The 25,471-nt window shown below is 36.1% G+C and overlaps 1 protein-coding gene across 1 annotated transcript in view; it reads left to right on the forward strand.

The window, feature by feature from the left end:
- The window catches only part of PRRC1 (proline rich coiled-coil 1), a 33,588-nt gene extending 19,737 nt beyond the window's left edge, over positions 1–13,851 (forward strand). The window contains exons 7-9 of the mRNA XM_008065042.2: positions 2,866–2,969; positions 7,260–7,362; positions 12,207–13,851. Of these exons, the coding sequence (XP_008063233.1) occupies positions 2,866–2,969; positions 7,260–7,362; positions 12,207–12,416 (417 nt within the window). The 3' untranslated portion in view covers positions 12,417–13,851. The remainder of the gene's footprint in view (positions 1–2,865; positions 2,970–7,259; positions 7,363–12,206) is intronic.
- Positions 13,852–25,471: the final 11,620 nt, after the last annotated feature.

The following is a 25,471-nucleotide window of genomic DNA, read 5'->3' on the forward strand; positions in this document are numbered from 1 at the left end:
TCAGCCTTCCCAGTAGCCAGGATTACAGGCATGCGCTACCACGCCCGGCTGATTTTTTGATTTATTGTAGAGATGAGGTCTCGCTGCCCAGGTGGGTCTCGAACCCGCGGGCTCAGGCAATCCACTCACCTCAGCCTCCCAAAGGTGTGGGATTACAGGCTGAGCCACCAAGCCCGGCGTGAAGAAAATCTTAAGAAGGAAGTAGGTTATTGGACAAAGAAAATGGTTAGTACATCTCATTAAAATTAGAGACTAAAGCAAAGGCTTTCTGTAAATTGTGAAGCATTATATAATGTGAAATAGAGGTTGGTAATGGTATTACTTAAAGGGGGGTGGCAAAGGAATTTATTAATTCTCTAGTAAAGGAAATTTCAATCCAAGGAGCTAGAGCTTGAAATTATTATATTAAGCAATTAGAATAACTGACCATGTGAAGAGCCTGCTTTTTCATTATGGTTTTTAAAATATGAACCTTATTTTCTTACATTTAGATATCATTATGCAGAAGATACTAAACATCAGTAGGCATTAGACAGATTGTTTTTGCTTTTGGTTTTTGTTCTTCAAATAGAGACACTTGAGTTCTTTTTTCGTAATTTTTAATACAAGCCCAAAATCAAAGTCGTTGAAACTAGTATATCGGAAAGGAGTTTGTAAATTTGTCAGCTTTTTATATTTTTTAAAAACGGTAGAGGGAGCTGATGAGAAGGAAAATAATGTAGGATCTTAGAACATACAAATTGTAATCCATTTTTGTTCTACCCATCAGATTTTATTTGAAGTGAATGACTTTTCTGTACTAAACTTAAGTTGTCTTTTAGACATATAAAATTATTTAAGGAAGTAAATCACTTCAGCCAGAATTAAAGTTAAGAAGCGTCCAAAACTTCTCTGCCGACTGTTGATTTTATTGAAAAGACTGCTGTAGTTATGACCACTGTTTTATATAACTTATATTGAATAAATATAATATCTGTTAGCACTTATGAATGTGTATAAAATTTTAATTATCTGAACCAAGTTGCTTAGTATAGAGTACGGTATTGTTCTTCAGTTCTGAGGTGATTATTTCAGTATGGTCTCTCAACAACCTAATTCTTTCTCTCCTACATTGCTAAAAAGTAAAATTCCATTCTTAAAACATTAGTAGGGACTAATATTAAAATGTCTGTATTTGTAACTCTACAAGAGGCTACATGTAATTAATGTGGTCAGAGGAAAAAAGAGCCCAGGTATAACCCCTTCTACATTTTCTTCTGGTTTTTGTAAACAAAAAAGAATTAAACTTGCCTTTCAAGCTTATTATCCTATCTCTTGTAGGTACTAATTAATGTTAATTAAATATTTTGTTAATCCTATGAAGTATAAAGCCCTGTGCTGTAAAATTACAAAAAATGAACAAACCTTAGGCTCTGTTCCCTGGAAGCATAAGATCTAGGAATATTTTGTTGTAGTGTGTAGCTGAGACACAACTTTCAAAGAGTTAGGGATGAATCTCTAAACATCCCCCTATTCCCCTAATAGTTTTTACTGAGTTAACATTTTTTTAAGCTTTTTTAAAATCAAAATTTAGCCATGACTACCTCCTGGGAGGAGTGAATTAGATAAATTTACAATATCCAGTATAAAGAATTAAGTTCATCCTGTCTGTTATTGCTCTCAAAATCAACTGCTGCCTCATTATTTCAATATTATTAGATTTGGTGATGTCATATTTACATTATTTATACTCTTACCACAGACCTTCAGAAGGCTTTTTTTTTTTTTCTTTTTCATTTGTTTGGTCTTTTTATGTAATAAGTTTTTATTGAACACCTGTTAGATTAGGCCCTGTGCTAGGTACTGGAGATATTGAGTGAGCAAAAATACAGTTTTGATTTTATTGTAGTTTAAATCATATAATCTCTCATCCTTCATCTTTACAAGCTAGTATCTTAAGTTATTTTACAGATTCTCATGCAGTTGTTACTTCCTCTTCTTTTTTTTTTATTTGTCTTTGAAATACAGCTTTCTCTAGACTTGTCCTAGCCTTCTTAATTTTCATTTTATTAATTGACCACTTCATCTGGTATTCTCTGATTTTGCTGTCCTTATTAAAAATAGCTTTATTATCCACGTAGAGTTTTTTTTGAGAAACTGAAATTTTTAAAATCATGCCTTTTGAACACTTGTTCCTCACGTTGTTCATCTTTACTGTTTATGAAACTATTTAGGTCCTCACTAATCCAGCTTTTAGTTTTCTAATTATAAGATATATAGTGAATTAATGATTTTGAATTACCTGTGCAGGGTTCTTGGCTCCTCAGTTTTGCTTCATAATGGTAATTACTTTATTGAATGAGCTTTGGTAATGTATGCTTTTGCAGCTTTTTATTTTAAGTGCCTAGCCATTTTGTTGTATATTTATTTAAACAATCAGAAGAAAGAGAAAAACACATTTTCTATTGATAAGATTGCCTACCTAAAAATTCCACAGAGAGTCAATTAAAAGCCCATTAGGAGTGAGATAAGATTTTTATTCAGTAAAATGGCCTCTTACCAGATCAGCGTTTAAAAATACACTTTTTTTTCTTTAGTAATAACCAGTAGAAAATGTAATATAAAGTTAATGCATTTCACAGTAGTAACCAGTATAACAATGCAACTGGGAATAATTTGGAAGGTGTCCCTCAGACTGTTAATACTGAGGAGACCTGATTGTACTCTGTCACGTTATTCTGTATACTTTTGAATTGTTTGATCATTTACAGTGGACACATATGAGTTTGTATATAAATGTATGCATGTATTATATTATCATAAATTAGTATATTTAATAGTAAATAATTTGAGAACTGGTGTCTGACCTATGCCTTTGTTGTTTAGGGCGCCCAGGAACGGATAGATAGCTTGCGTCGAACTGGAGTGATCCATGAAAAACAGACTGCTGTGTCGGTAGAAAACTTCATTGCAGAATTGCTGCCTGACAAGTAAGACATTTATTGTTTCACTTAGAAGCAAAATATAATAGGAGTTTGGGGGCTCCTAATAAATACCTAGCAAAAAGTGTCTCCTATTTTAGAATTAGAGAGAAAAGTATGTTCTGATGATAGCTGTCTCACCTAACTACCTGTACTTCCTGCATAGCTTTCCTGACATTTCTTTCCTTGTTCTCTTTTTTTATAAAATGGAGATAGTAATGCCTCCTTTCTAAGATTATGCCAATAATAATAATGTAATAGCACTAAAGTAAGACATTTATTGTTTCACTTAGAAGCAAAATATAATAGGGGTTGGGGGCTCCTAATAAATACCTAGCAAAAAGTGTCTCTTATTTTAGAATCAGAGAGAAAAGTATGTTCTGATGATAGCTGTCTCACTTAACTACCTGTCCTTCCTGCATAGCTTTCCTGACATTTCTTTCCTTGTTCTCTTTTTTTATAAAATGGAGATAGTAATGCCTCCTTTCTAAGACTATGCTAATAATAATAATGTAATAGCACTAAATATAGGATGACATAGGTATATTGGCTTGTATATAATTGACCATAGGTAGTAACCACAATTATTCACAGTTATTCAAATAATAGAAGGTTTGGGTAAGAAGGCCTGACTAATGGCAGCCACTAGATTTGAGTTCCTGCTGAGAACTGTTTCTCAGGTATTTAGTTTAGGAAAACCTCCACACAGCATAACTCATCATTGTTTTTAAGGGCTGTCTGTTTTTAATGGATAGTTTTTTGGGGAGGGACCCAAGAAAACCTGGAATTATCTTTTGGTGGGCAGGTCTTTTGTAGTACAGACTTCCCTACTAGGTAAGTGTTCTAAAAACCCATCGGTATCAATGTACCAGTTAGTGTTTTTGTGAGAGGCTGCATTTGACTTCAGTGAATTGTTTTTGGAGATAGTTTCAGTGTTTGCCCATTTCATAATGGATGATATTCGTGTACACTTGACCACACTGCGCTGAGTATTTAGCAATTTTTGACCAAAAATGGCTTGATCCCCATGCCCCACTCTCCCTATTCACCTGGTCCTGCCCTAAGTGATTTTTTTGATTGTTTCTTTGCACTGGAAAAAGCCCTCAAAGGGGAACGTTTTGCCAATGTGGATAGGTGAAATAAAACAGCAGACGTACTGAAAGGCATTAAAATTGTTTTGAGCAGTGGAAAAAGCATCTCAATAGGTGTATTGTATCAGAGTATTTTTTTTTTTTTTTGAGTTGGAGTCTCACTCTGTCTCCCAGACTGGAGTGCAGTGGCCGCTCCTGGCCACCGCAGCTTCGATCTGCTGGGCTCCGGCGATCCTTCTGCCTCAGCCTTCCAAGTAGCTGGAACTACAGGCGCGTGCTACCATGCCCGACTCATTTTGATTTATTGTAGAGATGAGGTCTTGCCAAGTTGCCCAGGCAGGTCTCAAATCTGCGGGCTCAGGCAATCCACTCACCTCAGCCTCCCAAAAGCACGGGATTACAGGTTGAGCCACTGAGCCCGGCCTATCAGAGTACTTTGATAGTGACTGGAGTTTGAACATGTAAGAATAAATCACAATTTTTTATAAATTCCAGTTTTTTGGGGGTCCCCACTTGTATTTATATTAAGATAACTTCTTTTTGTTGAAATCTGTCTTATTTTATAATAGCATTGTGGTTTTGTTGTTTATCTTTTTTGTTTATTTAATATTGAATAACATTTTTTGACTATAATAGGCAAAAAAAAATATCCTCCAACTTTGAGGGTGTTGTATCTAGGCTAGTTGGGAGAGCAAATATAAACACAGATAAACAGTTTTAAATAATTATATAAAAAGTTATAACTTTTTATTGATAGGAAATGTTATATAGAATTTCTATGGAGGTAAATCATTGTAGAGGTTGTGTCAGATGAAATTTAGGAATGATTGGGGATTGAACTTAGTCTTAAAAAGGATGTAAAACTTGGGTAAATGGGAACAAAGTTGGTGGGACATTCTAAGTGGAGGAAAAGTTTGAAGGTAGTTGACATGTATTCTGGGGTTAGTGATTATATCAGTTTGACTGAGGTTTGTTGGCTAGGAAATCAAGCAGTCTGAGGATGGATTGTGAAGAGCTCTGAATTCTAGGTTGAGAAATTTGAATTTTCTGTATAATATTGTTTCGCTTTTCCCCTCTATCTTAATTGTACATATATTTTAAAGTCCTGAGATATTACTAGTATTGCTTTGTGCAGTCAGTATTCATTTATGTTACCCTCTGAATTCATTCTTGTGTTTTTTTCCTGCCTGGGATCATTTTCCTTCTGCCTAAATACTTCCTTTGCTACTACATTATAATAATGCAGGGCTACTAACTACCATTCTCTCAGCTTTTGTTTGTGTGAAAGTGCATTAATTCTCCTTTATTTTTGCTGGATGTAGAAGTCTAGGTTGACAGTTCTTTTAGCTCTTTACAAATGTTATATTGTTTTCTAGCTCTTGTCATTTCTGTTAAGAAGTCAGCCGTCCATCTTGTTTCTGTGGAAATAGTATGTTGTTTTCTCTGTCTGCTTTTAGGATTTTCTGTCATTTTATTTTTGCTATGTTAGTATTGCAAAACTACATATGTTTGTTTTGCTTGCTTTTATAATTAATTTTTTGTGTATTCACTGAGCTACTTGATTCTGTGGATTGATGGCTTTTGTCAGTTTTGGAACATTCAGAACTTGCTTCTGGCCCATTTTCTCTACCTTCTCTGTAGGACCATAATTACACATTTGTTTGTCTTTGGCAGTGTCTTGCATTTTCTACAAAGTCAATTTTTTTCCCCTGCTTGGGTATTTTTCTCCTCAGGCTCGCTAATCCTGCCTTCTGCTGTGTCCTGCCTGCTGTTAAGCCCTTACCTAGAGTTCTTTTTTGGTTCAATTTATCTAGTGAATATCTTAACCTTTGAATCTATTTGTACTATCTTTGCCTCTCTTTTTTTGAATATATGAATCAGTTATTTTAAAATCCCTGCCTAGTTCTAGTATTCTACAAAAATTTTTGTTTTCTACAAAAATTGCCTAGTAATTTTTGAAAGCTATTGTTTAAAACCTCTAGAGGCTTCAGGTGATCTTGAGAAAGTTCACCCTTTCCTCTAATAAACACAGTTATGGGATGTGAAGGAAAGGAGGTAATGTAGTGTACTTTAGTTACTGTCTGAGCTGAGTAAAGCCTGGATTGGAGTTCTCATGTATATTCCCTGTCATAGAAGAAACTCTCCTTCAGTGACTGTTTTTTAGGACGTCCACATCTGACAGCTTAGTATGTTATTTACCATAGACATTACAAATCTTGAAAAATAATGCAAAATAAAATTTAGCTAAGCTCGATTTTATGGAGACTTCACAGATACATTTCCTTGACTGAGAAAGTTGTCATAATAAAATACAAAATTAGTCTGATTAGTCTGATTAGTCTGCCAAATAAAATAAATGTTATCATTTAATGTTTTTAGTTTGAAACATAGCTTTGGGATATGAATACTACAGGTATTACAAACTGCCATTTCAGTATTCTGCGGTGTTGCTTTTATTACCCTAGATTTTACTTTTGTTTTTTTCTTGAATATATAAGTAAGTGTTCTAATCCATTTTATATTTAATTGCATTTTATTAGATTTACATATTTTTTAAAAATTGAGAGTGACACTGAACATTTTCCTGCTCCATGAAACTTATTAATTAAATTGATGATTTGAGGGTATCAAGTTGTTTCATGATTTTGGTTAACTAAAATTCTGGTGATTCTCAGTTGTCTTAAGTCAATTTTAAAACATATCACTTTTTATAATTTGCAAGTTTCTTGGATTATTCCTTAATTTGCTAGTAACTTTGTTGACTACATCTTAATGATAGAGTTGATAATATATAATTTCTCACATTTTAGCAAGTGACATTTGAAAAATATTACATATTATAAGCTATTTGTATGTTTAAATGAGTGTAAATTTATCTGTTGCATATTTGAGTTCCCTGCTTCCATTGATCTTCCCCATCTTAGCACAAAGGTAAACTTTCCACAATGAGCAATTTTAAGTTTTTTTCTTTGTTATTTCCCATTCTTTTTCTCTTCTTGGAATTAGACCAACAGAGTGATTTTATCTGTTTTTTTGTTTTTTGTTTTTTTTATGGATTATCCTTCCGCAAATGGATTAGGAAAAAGATTTTCTTTTAGGAATCTGCTAATGTTTTATCTGAATAATAGTACTTGTTTCTTCTTTTTGTTTATTCACTATAACTTTTGTGTAGCATATAAACCATTTGAAACTCACAATTCTGTTATAGATGGTTTGACATTGGTTGTTTGGTGGTTGAAGACCCTGTCCATGGCATTCATCTAGAAACATTTACACAAGCCACACCAGTGCCTTTGGAATTTGTACAACAGGTTGGTTTTCTCCTTTGGTTTTTCATGATGTTCCAGAGATACTTGGAATGTATAGATACTTGTTTTTAGAATAAAAATTTGTGTTAGATTTTTTTGTTTTTGACTTTGCTTCCATCTTTGTTGTTTCAGTGTTTCTCTTTCTTTTTAATTTCCTGGTTCTCCCATGTTGTTTTACTGCCTCCCTATTTTTTTTTACAGCTGTCCTTGCAAAGGTAATATGTTATATGGTTTACCATCTTTTCCTCATTTTTTTCCTTTTTTTAATGATTGTTTCCTACCTTGAAATCAGAAAAAGGTTTGCCTTTTCTGCTTATTTACGTCCACCTTTCATTTACTTTCCCCTTCGTCTTACATTTTATTTCTACTATTGTCCCCATTTTTCTTTTTTTTAAATTTGATCATTCTCCTGAGTTATTCTTCTTTAATAACAAGAAAGTGCTAGAAACCTTAGGTGATAGGTACATATCTTTAGGTTTGTTGACTGAAAAATGGTGTACCATCCACATAGTTTCCAGAAGATTGAAAACATGAATGATAATCTTTATTCCTCTATATTTTACATAACTTTTCTCTAATTCTTTCATGAATAAAATAGAATATAAACATATTTACATTGAAATCTTTGTACTGATACGTTGTTGAGTTTTTCCTTTAATCTATTTTATAAAATTTTCATCACAATTGTGCTTAACTATCTCTTAAAGTTAGCTGGGACTTGAAGACATTTGAGAATCTGATAAACTATTGGGTTCTCTCCCAAGAAAATACATGCATGTACTTACATATAAATTAGGTATAAGTGTTCGTAAAATCCCTGAAAGAATTCTGTGGCCCTCTTAGAGGTTTATAGTTTAGAAAGGGGAATAAGAATTGATACTTGGAATTTAGCTTTTATGTATACCATAATTTCTTTTCAGAAGTTTAAAAAAAACCTTTTTATAGATGTTAACATTAACTCACTTCTCATTTCAACATGAAGTTGACAAGAAGATTGTAAGAGAATAATTGTGTATACTGTTATACTTATGAATTAGAATGATTAGATAAAATGATTAATTCCACGAAAATATACATTTTCCTGTAGTTGGTTGAGAAATAATTATTAGGTTGAACCATACAAAATTTCTGTCTTTGATGGTCAAAAACAGTCTAATATTGTGGTTTTCATATGATTCAACCTAATTACCTCATTGAAGTAGTATAGTGGAAAAAACTTCTCTAATTACAAAAAAAAAATCACTGAATTCTAATAGTGTTAGAAGTGAGTTTTACAAAATACTCAAGCTGATTCTCATGCTGTATAGAGTATCAAAAATAGAGGACGTTTTCTGGTTCATTTTGTGAAACTAGCCTCTCTTAACGTCAAAGGAAATTATAGTCCATTGTCACTTAAGAACTAAACATCAAAAATATTGGTAAAATTAATAAATAAAATTAAGAAATGTATTAAAAGGACACTGTATCCTCATCATTTACTCCAAGAGTAGCAGAATTGTTCAACAATTACAAATCAGTTTATGTAATTTAATACATGAGTATCTGTTTTGAATGGAGAAAAAGAATTCCAATAGAGTTGAAGGTATTTGCTAGAAGTTATCAAACTGATAACTCCTAGCTAATTAAGATTAGAAGGGTATGTGAGTACTACAAAATCAAAGCAAACTTCAGATCTAAATGTTAAACATCGGAATCCTTACAATTATGAGGAAACTCCTATCACCACCATTGTCAGCATTGCTGTAGATCTGGGGCCAGCAAACAGTGACTCTTGTCCAAATCTGGCCTGCTACCTGTTTTGTAAATATAAGTTGTATTGAAACACACTCATGCCAGTTTGCTTACATATTGTTTATAGCTGCTTTTGTACTACAGCAGTGGAATCAAGTAATTGCAATAGAGACAGGCCCACAAAAACTAAATTATATACTGTGTGAATCTTTTCTAAAAAGTCTGCCAACCTCTGTGCTAGATGTCTGATCATTGCAGAAGGACAATTTTTATTTTATTTTTAGGGATATATGTTAGAAAGACATGAAAAAATGAAGTGGACCTATATGTACTCATACCAAAAGGTAGCTATGATATATTACTAAAAGTCAAAAACAGTATATCTAGCCCTTTGTATTTGGATGTCCTCTCTCAGGGGACATAAAAAGAGTACTGGTGATAATGCAGGACAAACTTATAGCAGCACAAATTTTTCAAAAATGTATGTTTCCTTTGTTGGGCACAGTGGCTCATGCCTGTAATCCTAGCGCTTTGGGAGGTAGAGGCGCGAGGATTGCCTAAGCCCAAATGTTCGAGACCAGCCTGGGCAAGACCTCATCTCTATAGTAAATCAAAAAAATTAGCTGGGCTTGGTGATCCGTGCCTGTGGTTCCAGCTACTTGGAAGGCTGAGGCGGAAGGATTGCCTGAACCCAGCAGGTTGAAGCTGCAGTGGCTGTGTTTGTGCCACTGCACTCCAGCCTGGGTGACAGTGAGACATCGAATTAAATACATATACATTTCCTTGAAGTTTTTCATTCAAATTGCATGAAAAAGCAAATAAAGAGATGCAACATATACTGAAATATGATTGATCAGTTGAGAAAGGGTTTTCAGAAATCATGTGTATGTCTTTCCACATCATCTTCACACAACAGACTGGAGAATAAATTCCATATTAATGTGAGAGGATGAAAATGAGACTGCATTATCTGCTCAAATAGAAAAACACCAGGTGGAAGACTTCAAATTACTATTGCACAGCATGCATCAATGAACCCGAAATACATGTCAGTTACTGTTTCACATATTCCCATGTGTTAGAAAAATACAGGATATGAAATTTTGATTTTTTTGTCATAAGTTTCTTAATGTCCAAAATTTCATTGTAAGCCAAATATTATAATAAAATAATTCATTTTCTACCATTTTGTAAAAAAAGTGTGGTTGAATCCTGGTAGGTGATCCACAAGATGTCTCTGAGTGCAAAGGGCTAGTATGTTCCCACTTATTGGTAAGGGTGTGTGTGTTTGTATGCTTTAAAATATATATGAACATTTAGGAGAAAGATCTGGAAAGATATACAGCAAATTGTTAACAGTGTTTATCCTAATAATGGTATTTAAAGGGTGTTTGCTTTTTACTTTGCTTTTTATTGTTTTCTTTTTTGTCACAGGTTTTCAGAATTTAGAAGATACAAAAAATGTATGCATGGAAATGCTTCCTTTTATCCCCAGCTATTCAACTGTCCTCCCGTCTTTTTATCCATCTTGAAATGTTTTATGTCTATGCTTCTTTATTGTTGGAATTTTTTCTTAAGAGAATAGAAATCAGCCCTTCAGGGAATTATAATTATCATTATTATGTACATTATTGAAAATCTGGCAAACAACTTTACACAATTTATGCTTGTTAAACTTAAGTATAAATCCTCCCCCACCCCACCCCCCAATTTAAAAAAAACAGCTATTCTTGATTTTTGCCAACAGTGTTAAATACCTTGTTCCTTAAAAGTGTGATCCTTGGTCAAGTATCACAAACATCACCTGGGAACTTGTTTAAAATGCAAAATCTCAGGCCCTACCTAACCCATGAGTACTAAATGAGGATCTGCATTTTAACAAGATCTTCGGGGGATTTGTGGGCATGTCACAATTTGAGAAGCACAGTTTTATTAGTGTTTCTGAAGACCTTAGTATTATCTGCTGTTTCTCTTCTTTGAAATGTAGTGAAATCCTGATAGTGCGGGATACATTTTGGAAGAGAATACGTAGAGCAGATGTTCCTAAATGCTGGGCTATTTGCATCATATTTACTTGGAAGCTATTTTATGTAAGACTACTGTTTCTCTTGGAACCAGCGTTGGGGCCTGAGTAACTGATTTTTTTTTTTTTTTTTTAAGTTTCTCAGTTGATTATAATACATAGTACATTTGGGATCACTGTATAGAGCCCTTCTGATGTGAATATACTTCTCTGGACTGTATCTAACACCCTAAAACAGAAAAACCACATCATTCTTGAATATCAAGTAATGAGTGTATGCTTTCATTCCTGATGTTGAATAGCTGGTTTGAGTGGGAGCAGATATAGGTTGGGTCAAGTGTGAATGATGTAGCAACTGTTAATGCTGTCCTGGATTGGGTATTATTTGGTACATATTAACCTATTGACATGTTAATCACATTTCTGGAGACATTTTCTTTTTTCTTTCTTCTCTCTTTTAATGCTTTTATTTTAAAGATGGGTACAATTCAAAGTTAAATATGCAGTTGTTCATTATGCAGTTACCCTTGTTGGTGAGGTGTGCCTCCCTGCCCCAGCAAATTCCCACTACTGCCAATCCTGCCTCCCCCTCCATCCTGGCAGTTTCCTGCTACTGCCAATTCTGGAGACATTTTCTACAAATTAATTGAGGAACTCTTTCCTGAGTGGGCTGAAGCTTTAATATTCAGCTTCCTTCTTTCTGATTGGAATTGTATTACTATAAAAAGATAACTTTAGCACCAGTTTTTGCATTAATCTTATTACTAACCTGAGTGATACTTAAATATAGAACTTTAAGCACTCTGACTCTATTAATAGATGAAGTCATTAGATTTAAGTCATTAGATTAAAATTGAACAACAAAATGAGCGTAATGGGGATATTTTAAACAAAGTAGATATGTGCAATATTATTTTGATTCTTTTCTAGCCGTGTAACTTTATACATTTGGCAGCATAGCTGTGTTTCTTGGGGTTTGTCATAATCTATATTAAAAGTAACCTGAGAAACTTTGAAATCTCAGCTATAATCTAGCTGGTTACAGTGATGTTTTTTAATGTATTATGAGTAATACTGATTTCATTTTTCATAGGCTCAAAGTCTAACTCCCCAGGACTACAATCTGAGGTGGTCGGGCCTTTTGGTGACAGTGGGTGAAGTCCTGGAAAAGAGTTTACTAAATGTCAGCCGGACTGATTGGCACATGGCTTTTACTGGCATGTCTCGTCGACAGATGATCTACAGTGCAGCCAAAGCAATAGCAGGCATGTATAAACAACGCCTGCCACCCAGGACCATGTGAGAGAAGAATTGCCTAGGAGACTGAGAATTTCCCTCACTTTTAGCTTCATGTTAAAGAAGAGGATATACCTTCTTAATCTGAATAACTTCGATGAACCCAGCAGTTTTTATACTTTTCCTGAAGGCTGCAGTTTGTCTTTTTCTAGAAAGGCATGGTGTCATTCCAATAGATGAAAAGAAACAAACTTTGTTTATATTCATATTGTTTCACATGTCATAGTTCTCAGAAAAGAAAATATACAAATATATTTATAGCAGAATTTAATATACCAAATTTATAAGGTGGAAATTCATGTGAAAAGACATTTAACTTAATAATACGTACTTGATTGCTTTGTTTTTAAAAAAGACATTGCTAAAGAACATGTTTATTGACCTCTTTAAAAACATTATTTCTTTTTGCCTGATCTTTTCCCTGTCAGTCTTTGAAGCTTTCTTTGTGTGTACATGCTCTCAGGTCCACTTGCAGACACCTACTAGGGAGATGTTGCTCATTTCTGTACATGTTTTAGCAGTATGGGCCAAAGGAATGGAATCAGCTATTTTCGTTTTTGGTCATCATGTAGGCATATACCTGGAAAATTACATGTTTTTTTGTTTTTTAAAATAATTTTTGAAATTTCACAGATTTATACTATGAACATTGGGGTAGTACATTTTATTTTTTCATTGCTTTATGACAAGTAGGCGGCAGATGACTCAAGTATATTTTAAATCAGAAGTATTCGTGTTATTTTTATATAATACTATTCAGTACTTCCAAGAATAAATTCTGACAGCAACTATTGTTTCTGCTTTCACTCATATTCTCTGAACAATAATAGAGAAATTTTTGAGATGGGATTACATTTTGCTTATGAGATAGTATGCCTCTTTCTTTAATTAAAGTTACTTCTTATTTAGTTTGCCTTAAATACTACCTTTCTAATTTTGTGCCATTCTGCTTTTACTTTTTATGGATGTTTCAAAGAAACTATTTTGTATTCAATCTGGTTTACTTAGTCCATTGTGTTTATATTTACTGAGAGCTTCCCCCGTCAAATAATATATTTTAACGTTTTTGGATTTGTATAAATAATCTTTTTTTTCTTATACTGTTAAACTCTATATATACAAGTTCAAAGAACTTTTTTGAAGACAGTTTCTTACATAAATGTAATTTAATTTTTATTTACTCTTCTATATAGTTCTTTTGATGTAAAAGAATTAGCACAATCTGGCAGTTTTATATAAGGCATTGAAGTTTTTAATCCTGTACTCTCTTTACATATAAGGTTTGCTTTGTATTAATGTTATTTCAAGTAATTATTTGGTTTCTGCTGTTTTTTTACCTGAGGATAAGAAAAATTGAATATTGATTTTGGAACTATTATTATATGTTAATTTCCAAGCACTGTAACTGAGTCATTAAAAGTAATGAAGAGAGAGAAAAGAGGTGTAACAGATTGCTGTGGTGCATTTTGTCCGGGAGTAACAGGCACAGAATACTTTTTTCCCCTCCTTCATGAGTAAGAAAGAAAGTCCTTTCTCTACCATTTCCTTATATCTTTAAAAAGTGATCCTTGTCTAGTAATACTTTATTATGGCAACTGGCCTGATTTTTAAAAGTCATTATGGACTTAAGGAAAATATGCCCGCACTTAGTATATATTTCTGTGACTACCCCTATAGGAAAATTTTACAGTTCCTAAATATATCTGAATTCTTTTTTTGAGTTGTAGTCTCACTCTATCACCCAAGCTGGAGGGCTGGAGTACAGTGGCATGCTCATGGCCACCGCAGCCTCTACCTGTTGGGTTTAGGTGATTCTTCCCCCTCAGCCTTCCAAATAGCTAGAATCAGCTTTCCAAATAGCTAGAACTATAGATGTGCGCTACCATGCTCAGCTTATTTTTTGATTTATTGTAGAGACGAGGTCTCACCAAGTTGCCCAGGCTGGTCTCGAACCCATGGACTCGAGCAATCCTCTCGCCTCAACCTCTCAAAGCTCTGGGATTACAGATTGAGCCACCACGACCGGCCATATTCTTTTTTTAAAAAAAATTGGCCAGGTCTCAGATACCTTATTTGGTGTTTTTGTGGATTGTTGTAATGTAATCGCAAACACTGAGATCTCATTGTTTGATGATTTTCCTAGAATCCTCAAATAACATTGGCAGAGTTATTCCATGACTTGGTTGAAACCAGATAGATATTTCCTTGCCCTGGTCATCTGGTAAACCTTCTGGTCTTTGGAACAGTGTGGGTGGGTGAGGAGGATTAGAGAAGGGCAGATGGAAGACAGAAACTCTCGATCTGGTCTGTCCTCTCTGGTTCTTGTTTGGCCCAGAGTCTTCTTTGAAAGGTGTCAGAGTGTAACCCCCTCATGTCTAGCTTTCGCAGCTGCTTGTTTGTATTTGTTGTCCTTAGATTTCCCTGTTATACAAGGGGCAATAAAAGTAATTCATTATCTCTAGCACACTGTGGCAGCTTAGCCAGGCAGTCTCATGGGTAGTATTCAGGCAGAAATATGCTATCATCAGTTGGAGGCTACTGTTCCCTTTACCAGTGGTCCAGCCCCTGAGCTCTTCTCTCCTTGCCCAGTTCCTTGTGACTCCCACACAGCATTTGTTTGTGTGTGTGCATGGGTGGAGGAGGTGTTTGCTGTTTTTTTTTTCTTTCCCCAGCTTCTTAGGAGAACCCATCTTTAACACAGTTCTTCACCACAGTTGTGGTGGTTTTGTGATTTTTTTTTTCTTCTGAAGAGCTCTTTATAACCCAAATTATTGAATTTTATGAGCGTCTACATATTATTTTAATTAGTGTGAAAACAGAACAAATCCAGGATGAATACTTTAACATCAGGAGTATTTAACAACAATCTCAGTTGACAGAAGGTGCTTAGGTTATTCAGTCCAAGATCCTCCTTTATATAGTTGAGCCAACCCTAGACCTAAACTGTCACAGACTTCTGAAGTTGAAAAAGTTTCCAATGCTAGTAGTTTCCTCTTCCTTTTCTGATTTCGTTATTCCCATTCTTAATTCCTCTTTTTCTTTTCTTTTCTTTTTTTTTTTTAAAGAGACAGAGGCTCACTCTTATCCAGGTTGGAGTGCAGTGGCACAGTCATAGCTCACTGCACCCTTGAATTCCTCGGCTCAAGTGATCCTCCCTCCTCAGCGACGACAAGGCACAGGCTCAGGGGTTTTTTTTGTTTTTTGTTTTTAAAGAAATGGGATTTTGCTATGTTGCCAGGCCAACCGGCGAATGTGTCCTGGCCTCAAGCGGTCCTCCCGCTTTTGCATCCCTAAATGCTGGGAGCACAAACCACCATGCCTGGCTGGCCTCTTTCTCTTGAGGATGAATGAAGCGGACAGTTGATGGATGGATATAGACAAAATGAGTGTATGAGTACAGATGAAAATGTGCTATGTATATCTATTCAAAATTATGCAAATTAGCAATAATTGGGATCGACTAAATTACTTTAATACACTACTCTTCCTTGGCAAGAAAAAAATTAACAAGATTTTACAATTTGTGAAGCTAAATTGATAATACCCTGTTTTAAAATATGTGGGGTTATACATTAATTATTAAAAAATGGCCGGGCACAGTGGCTCACGCCTATAATCTAAGCACTTTGGGAGGTGAGAGGATTGCCTGAGCCCACAGGTTCAAGACCAGCCTGGGCAACTTGGCGAGACCTCATTGCTACAGTAAATAAAAAAATTAACTGGGCGTAGTGGCATGTGCCTGTAATTCCAGCTACTTGGAAGGCTGAGGCGGAAGAATCGCCAGCCCAGCAGGTTGAGGCTGTGGTGGCTGTGAGTGTGCCACTGTACTCCAGCCTGGGCGACAGAGTGAGATTCCAACTCAAAAAAAAGAATCACAGACTTTTACTCCCAGAATATGATGTTCATTTTATGATATTAGGCACGATGATATATTGAGTAAAATTGGTTTTGTAAGTATGTAAATATAAATAAATAATACTTTGGCTTATTTCCAAAGATATATAGTGATTTTTTATGTGAACTTAATATTATATTAGAAGGACCCATATTCCTTTTTTAAAATCTAAATTGGTTACTGGCTGTCAAGAATTCTTGTTGAACAGCAACTTCAAACACCATCTTACAGTTTTTGAACTGTAACATTCAAATATACAAGAGTTGCTATCTTCAAAACCAAAGAACTTAGAGAAGAAGATACATTGGAGATAAAAGTAACAGGCAAGAAGTTAAGGCCAATCAATGCTCATGAGGAAACCTAAACCTTTTGATTACTGGGTTCAGTTTACCCTTGACCTCCAGAAGTGTCTTTTTTTTTTTTTTTTTTAGCTTTATCTTTTTTAGAGTAGTTTGAGGCTCACAGCAAAATTGAGAGGAGAGAAGGTACAGAGATTTCTTGTGTCCCCACCACCCTCACACATGCATAGCCACCCCCATTTTAACATCCCCCACCAAGTGGTCCATTCTTAACAGTTGATAAAACTGCACTGACATATAATCTTTTTGCTGTCTCCATAGTTTTGCCTTTTCCAGAATGTCATGTAATTGGGATTATAGAGTATGTAGCCGTTTCAGATTGGCTTCTTTCATTTAGTAGTATATATTTAAGGATGGCTTCTTTTTAATGCTGAATAATAGTCTCTTTATTCACAAATTACTTATCCATTCACCTACTGAAGGACATCTTGGTTGTGTCCAAGTTTTGGCAATTATGAATAAAGCTATAAACCACTGTGTGCAAGTATTTACGTGGATTAAGTTTTAACTAATTTGGCGTACTTACTGGCTGAAAACTCCCTCGTAGACTGCTGTGTGGGCTGGTCATAGTCATGATGCAAGAGCTCCTTTGGGACTGTTTTTGCACACACCTTTCTTATGCCAAGATTTTCAGTTAAAATTTTCACCTACTGGACATCTGCTATTCTCATAGTCAGCTGAAAATATTGGCACGCAATTTGACAAATTTTTGCAACGTTTTTGTCAGTTCTGTTTGTTATTGGTTGTCCAGACCTCTCTCAATCAGTGATGCTTTCTCTCCCCTTAGAAAAATGTTTAATCCATTTGTACACTGCTGTTTTCTTCATGGTATTATCCCCATAAACTTGGACTAACATGTCTCTGATTTCACTTCCACTCTTACCAAGTTTAATAAGAAATTTAATGTTTGTTGCTCTAATTCAAGCTCTGACATTCTTGTAATGGCACACAAAAGCATGCAGCAATAATGAACGCCACTCAGCAAGACACCGCCACATATCAACAAAACACAGTTGTGAGACACTGATACACCAAGGTTTTAAAACCTTACTGAGTTGTGTGTTCAGTGCTGCCAACACAAGCACATGGTGGCAAGTTCATGAACTTAATTGCCAAAGCTTGTATAGTACCTTTTCTCTTTTTTTCTTTTTAGTTTTATATTCTTTATTTTTTTATTTTAAAGATGTGGAGTACAATTTGGGGTTAGGTATACAAATGTTAATTCTGCAGGTACCCTTATTGATGAGGTGTGCCACTCTCTCACCTGGCAATATCCCTCAACTGCCAAACCCACCCCCCTCCCCTGGCAGTTTCCCACTACTGCCAATCACTTTCTTATAGTATTATGATTACTGTTCAAGGTCCGCTTAAGAGTGAGAACATATGGTACTCTGTTCTTTGTTTCTGTGATAGATCACTGAGTATAATCAACTCTAAATCCATCCAAGTTGCTGTGAAGTCCACATTTGTCCTTCTTTATGACTGCATAAAATTACATTGTGTATATGTACCACATTTTTTATGCAGTCCAGCTTTGACAGGCAGCATAGTTGGCTCCATGTTTTTGCTATTGTGAATAGATGCAACAAACATGTGTGTGCCTGTATCTTTTGGCAGAATGATTTGAGTTCCTCCGAGTATATTCCCAATAGGGGGATTACTCGGTCATATGGAAGGTGAATTTCTAGTTCTTTCAGAAATTGTCACACTGTCTTCCAAAGAGGTTGAATTAGTTTGCATTCCACCAGTAGTGTAGAAGCATTCCTTTTTCTCTGCATCCTTGCCAGCATCTATTGCTGTTTTATTAATAATGGCCTATCTTACTGGAGTTAGGTGGTATTTCAATGCGACTTTGATTTGCATTTCTCTGATGATTAGTGAGGTTGAGCACCTTTTCATGTGTCTGCTGACTGTCTATATATCTTCTTTTGAGAAGTGTCTATTTATGTCTTTTGCCCACTTTTTAATGGGGCTGTTTGTTGTCTTATTTTTGGCGAGTTTGAATTCCTTGTAGATCCTAGATGTTAGTTAGGCCTTTGTCATATATACAGTTGGCAAATATTTTTTGCCATTCTGTGGGCTGTCTCCCTGCTCTCTTGATGGTTTCTTTTACTTTGCAGAAGCTCGTCAGTTTGATGAGGTCCCACTTGTCTATCTTATTTCTTATGGTATGGGCAATTAGGGTTTTGATAAGGAATTGGTTGCCAGTTCCAATTTCCAAAAAGGCGTCTCATGCAGTTTCTAAGATTCTTATAGTATGAGGTTTTACGTTTAGGTCTTTGATCCATTTAGAGTTAATTTTTGTGTATCGTGATAGGTAGGGGTCCTGTTTCAATCTTGTGTGTGTGATCAGTCAGTTTTCCCAGCACCATTTACTGAATAGGTTCTCCACTCCCCAGTGTTTGTTGGTGGAGGCTTTGTCAAAGATTAGTTGATTGAGAAATTGAGACTTTGCTTCTGGAATCTCTATTCTGTTCCATTGGTCTCTATGCCTTCTCTTGTAACAATACCAGACTGTTTTTATTACTATAGCCTTATAGTAAAGTTTGAAGCCTGGAAGTGTGATACCTCCTGCTTTGTTTCTTTTGCTAAGGTTTGTTTTGGCTATTGGTGGTCATTTATGTTTCCATATGAATTTCTGCATTGTCTTTTCCGTGTCTGAGAAGAATGACGAATGTTGGTGATTTAATGGGTATGGAATCAAATCTGTAGATTGCCTTTGGTAATCTTTTAGAACTTTGAAGATAGGGCTCCAAGCTCTCCTAGCCTGGAGAATTTCTGTAGATAAATCTTCTGCTATTCTAATTGGTCTTCCCTGGTAGGTAGTCTGACCTTTTTCTCTTGCTGCCTTTAGGATTTTTTCTTTAATACCTACTTTGTTTAGGCAAATTATTATGTGTCTAGGAGTTGGTCTTTTCATTTGTTGTCTTACAGGGGTTCTCTGAATCTATTGTGTTTGAATTTTTGCATCACTGATGAGGGAAGTTTTCTTGAATGATTTCATGAAATGTTTGTTTCAGTGTGGCCTCTGTTTCTCTCTCTGCCTCAGGAAGGCCAATGACTCTTAGATTTTTTCTATTGAAGTAATCATTCATCCCTGAAGGTTTTGTTCTGTCTTTTTAAGCTTCTTTTATATGTTTTTGACGGTTTGGGTTAGTTCTGTGTTTTGGTCTTTGAGCACTGAGATTCTTTCTTCTGCTTGGCTAATTCTGCTTTCCATGCTTATTAGTTTGTTATTTATTTCCATCACAGTATTCTTTACTGCTGTTATTTCTGTCATCAGCAGCTTCCTATTTTCTTCTTGTCTCTCCTCAATTTTTTAAATTCCCTATATTAATGTCTTGATGTCTGGGTTTTTTGCATGTGACCAGTCATTCTGGGGGTTTTTCTTTGTTTGTGCTCCGAAGTCTGTTTTCTCAGTGCCTGACCTCCCAGGGGTCTGTGTGAGGGTCTATGTGAAACCAATATTCTTCTTTCGGTTTTTCTTTATTTCTACAGATTTTTCCTCCCTACTTTTTTCTTCCCTCCACTTCACCATCTTCTTTAATTCTGTCATTCAGGGGTGGAGGGGTTACTTTTCCTTCTGTTTGTTCAATCTCCTATTCTTCTTTATGTATATCCTCTTGCTTTGTTCAATTCTGGACTGTAGGTTGGGGGTGGTCCTTTTGCAGTTTTGAGATTTACTTAAGGGGGAAGCTGTGATTCAAAATCTATCTGCAGATCCTGGTATCTGCTTACAGGTGTGTGGATAATCTGAAACAGATTTCCCACCACCTTGGAATCTGTCTATGTTGTGGGGTTGTAGGTTTACTCCCTGAAAGCAAAATGAGATTAACAGAGGGAAGAGAATGGAGTGGGCAGTGGGGGGAAGTGGGGGGTGGAGAGAGAGAGGAGTAAGAGGGAAAACAGACGAGTGTACCAACAAATGGAGAGAGACACAAAAACTGAAGCAGATAAAAACAGTAAACCAAGGCTACAAATTAACCAACTCTCATACAAAAAAACTGAAAACATACAATGATGCTAACATACAAGATAACCAACCTCCTTATTGGTGTGCTATTCCTCTATACAAAGATAGGGTTTACAGAGAAAAGAAAAGAAAAAAAAAAAAAAAGGAACAAAACAAAAGGAATAGAATCAAGTCAGTAAACTAACAGAACCAATGAAGCACACTCGGAGACTTTTTGTTTAAGTCCAATGTCCTTTCAGCTCTCATTTATAGCTGTCTTTTCAGGCTGGTAAATTTGCTCACAGTTAGGGTCAGTTTCCCTGACCTGCTCTGAAGGGCAGTTCAGATCTGTGCTCCCTGCCCAGTTCACCACTCAGATCTGGCTTGTGTCTATTTATCAAGCTTCTGTTTTTCCCATTTTGGTGTTGTTACCTTGAATCGCCAGCAGGTGGTGCTATATCACCGCTCCAAATGATGTTTATCTGCAGCTGCTGGCCCAAGACGGGAGGGAGATGGCAATGGGAGCTGCTGCCTCATGGTACATGGGAGGAGACCCACAACCTGGCGGGACATGATGGTGGCAGTAGTGGGGGCAGCGATCTCCATAAATCTTGCTTTCAGGGACTTCATGGTCTGAAGTTGTGGGTTGCATCAGGCATGGGTGGTGCAATGGCTGCAGCGGCATCTGTGGCTGCAGTGGCAGCCCGGACCGCCGTGATGTTTGAGTGGTAGTGACAGCTGAGGTCTGTGTGAAGAACAGGCTGCTGCTGATGGGAACTGCAGCCCCCCAGGAGAGAGTGAGAGTCTTTTTGTGTCCTCTTTTGCATAGGGTCTCCTAGACCAAGCTGCCCCGTCGCCATCTTGCTGGAAGTCCACGACTAATTTCTTATTGCCTAATCTTTTCCCTTGGTTTCTGGTGAAAACTTGTCTTCTTGTCATGATAGATTATTTTTTATTGAGGGTTGGACATTTTATATAAAACACTGTTGAGGTAATGTGAGATTCTGACTTTACCTTTCTTCAGAGAGGATACAAGAGGGGACCCCCAAAACACCTGAAATTATCTTCTGGAGGGTGGGTCCTTGTAGTACCAGCTTCCCCTGCTAGGTAAGTGTTGTTGGAACCCATCAGCATCAGGGTACCAGTTAGCATTGTTGTAAGAGGCTGCATTCAGCTTCAGATAATTTTTGGGATTTTGTTTGTTTTTTTAGATTCTTTCAATGCGTTTGCCCATTTCATGATGGGTGATTTACCCAAACAACTTATCCATGCTATGCTGATTGTTCAGCAGTTTTTGACCAAAATGGTATGAACCTTGTGCCCCCTCCCATTCACGTGGTCTTGCTCTGAGTGATTTGTTTTTTTCCCTAGATAAAAAAATTCCTCTAGGGAAATATTTTGCCAATGTGGAAGATGTGGAAAAAAAAGTGGCAGAAGCACTAAAAGACATTAAAACTGATGAGTTCAAAAACTTTTGGGCAGTGGAAAAAGCATCTTGATAGGTTTATTGCTTCAAACAGTACTTTGAGGGTGACTGAAGTTTCAATGCATAAGAATAAATACAGAATTTTAAATAAATAAATCCTGGTTTTTTGGGGGGAATACACACTCGTACATTTTTGCTTCTGGCAACCAACTAAGTCAGGGGTATATGTGCTTAATCTGATTAGACATCAAGACAATTTGAGGTGTTTTCAGTCCTCTTGAGTACTGGACTGATCTATTTTCTGTTTACTCTTACTCTTGGTTTGTACCTGAAAACCTGAAACTTTTGGAAGGTTCTTCACTCTAATATCTATTAATATCTTTATCGTCCTGTGAGTCTGTCAAAATCTCTTCTCAATTCTTACAATCTCAGCCACGGCCTTAGTATTTCACAACACTCATGGAGGGTAAAATGGTGTCAGGCTTATGCTTCTTGTTCTCTCTTTGGTCCTGAATCTTGATTCCACAAATTCTCACTTACTTGGTAGCTTTTTTATGATTTCAAGCAGATTCTTTTCGTATGATGTTTTGTCTGGCTTTTTCATTTGTTTTCAGTGGGAGGATTGGATCTAAAAGCCTAGCTTGGTATTGCTGAAAATGAATCCTTTGTTATTTAAAGGATGACTGTTGGGTCTTTAAGCACATGGTATGGGCAGGGAGAGGGGGAGAGTCTAGGGTTTGTGATTGAATATAACTTTTCAGATAAAAATATGTTAAATTCCAAGTAACTTCATTTACATTATAATGTGTCAGAACAAGTGGTACTGTAGAGGAATTAGCTTATGTATACAGCCAGGTCATGCCTGCTCAGCTCACATACCTGCATACTTCTGAGATTTTCATTGAGTCACTTGTGTGTGGGTGGTGGTTGACTGCTGATGGCGGCTTTTGATGAAGCTGCCACTTACCCTAAAATTGACAGCCTCCTCTTCTGTGTAATTAGTATCATTTTATCAATTCAAAAATAACTACTATAATATCAATTCAATAATAACTACTAATAGCCAAATGGTCTGTATGTGGGAAGCCTTACTACATACATAGTTCCAAATTCTGATTGTATTTTTGCAAAATAGGTGGTAATATTTTTGTTTTGCAGATTTTAAAAAGGTTATACCACTGGAATAGATGACCATTGAGCACCAGCACCATGGTTGTCATATATACTGCTATGCTTCAGTACCTAGCACAATGATACATAGCAATAAATTAAGTAAAAAAAAACCAATATTTTTTAAAATAAAGAAATCAAGTCTGTTTGATCCCATATGTACCATGCAGCATGATTGTTAATGGATGTTTTACTTTAATTTCTCCCATAAAAAGACTTTTTTAAAATGCCATATGCAAATCTAACATTAACGGACTGTTAATCACGTATATTGATGCAGAAAGGGGTTTAAATGGGTCTAAGGAAGATAGTCTGATAGAACTGCTAAACTTCCGACAGGAAACTATGAAGGACAGAAGAGCTCAAGTTGGAGACCCTGGATGTGAGACTTGTGATCACCACTTGGGAGCAGAGAAATTTCAAGCAAGTTTTTCATCCTTTGGAGACTATTATTCTTCATCAATAAAACAAAGGTGCTGATAACAAAGGCACAAAACTGTCATGGGAAATAAATGAAGTCACGCATATACTCAGTTCTTGTGAGTCTATTTATTATGAATATCTCCACATTGAGTATGTTTTTGATGTTTCAGATAGGGATATTCTATGAAATATGGCCCATAAATGCCATCCAACTTCTTAGGATTACTTGTTTCAATCCTGGAGAATTAACTATTAGGCTTACCATGAGACATGTCAATCTCCACTCTGGGTCCTTCTTAAGGAAGTTTTCAAGAGTAGGTTTGACTCTGTTATAATTTGGTATATATATTCCTGAAAACCTCTGATTTCTATAGAACTGTGTGCTAGAAATAACAGAAGTTCTGGGCAAAGATGGAGATAGGGACAGATCAATCAAAACCTACAGAATTTTGAAAGCAGGCACTAATGAAACTGGTAACAACCCCAGTTAGAATATTAGCACAACTTTAAAAACATGTTGTATTCCTAATAAATAAACGCAACAACTGCAGAGGTCTTTACCTTAATGGGAAAAAAAATGGTGAAGATAGACTGATGGAAAGGGAGGGCAGTAGTGAAGAATTGAGGATGCTAAGGTTCAGAAAAAGGACAAAATCCAGAAGGATCAGGGAGAAATGTACAATGAGCACTTCTAGACGGAGCAGGGAGCTCATTAAGCCAAAAAGAAGAACATGGGGCTGCTGTCAACGAGTGTAGTATTGTAGGGCTTCCTGTGTCCATCTGTGTTCGTGATTTTGTATTTAATGCCATTACTTAGTTGCATGAAACAATGAGACTTCTAGGTAATACAGACAACATTCACCCATTTGCCAATTTTGTTTAAACAAATGGTTACAGAAACATGAGCTACAAACAGACTGAACTGCTTCTTGTCTTACTCATAACCATTAAAAACTAATTACCACTACACATAGAAGCCCTCTGTAAAGCACCATAGGCAAAGTCGAAAGACATGCAGGGGTCAGGCAAGCAATAGAGGCCATGCGATAGAAGGGGAAGAGGCATATTCCATCTATAGGGGATAAGTCTGCTCAGTTTTAGTCAATTGTTGTCATGTGGGATTGTGGGCTTCGGTGTGGTCAGATCATCTAGTTTTTTTTCTAGAGAAATCAGATGTCAAGATTTTTAGTCAAAATTGCCCAATTCTTAAAACCTTGACAAAAGGCAATATGAAGAAAGTTAGGATTCATTTTGGGTTCCCAGTTGTGACCTATAGTGTTGTAATAGATCATACAAATCTGTTGATTTCTCAGAGAGCTTTAAAATGGGACTTTTATGTTGGTTATATGTGGTGAGGTCTCAAGGAGTGGGTTTGTACCACCTAAACTCAAGATCTGGTTATTGCTGGGATTGCATGTGGTGCTACATAATGTGTACTCTAGATATTGAGATTGGCGTTGTATTCAGTTGTCTGTCACTTAGGTTACAGTATTAGTCCATTTTACATTGCTGTAAAGGAATACTTGAAGGTGAATGATTTGTAAAGAAAATAAGTTTATTTGGCTCAGGGTTCTGCAGACAGTACAAGGAACATGGTGCCAGCATCTGCTTCTGATGAGGCCTCAGGAAGCTTCCAATCACAGCAGAAGAGGAAACGGGAACAGGCTTGTTACATGGTGAAAGAGTAGCAGGAGAGAGAGAGACTCTTTTAGAGAGAGAGAGAGAGAGAGACGAGAGACAGAGAGAGAGAGAGAGAGAGAGAGAGAGAGAGAGAGGCAGTCTCTTTTAAACAACCAGTTTTCCGGCTGCTTCATCCTTGCTTTCTCCCGAAGAGTGA

The sequence above is a fragment of the Carlito syrichta genome, unplaced genomic scaffold (genome assembly GCF_000164805.1).
Source record: "Carlito syrichta isolate Samal-C Ts95f unplaced genomic scaffold, Tarsius_syrichta-2.0.1 Scaffold308139, whole genome shotgun sequence".
In the NCBI taxonomy this organism is placed as follows: Eukaryota; Metazoa; Chordata; class Mammalia; order Primates; family Tarsiidae; genus Carlito; species Carlito syrichta.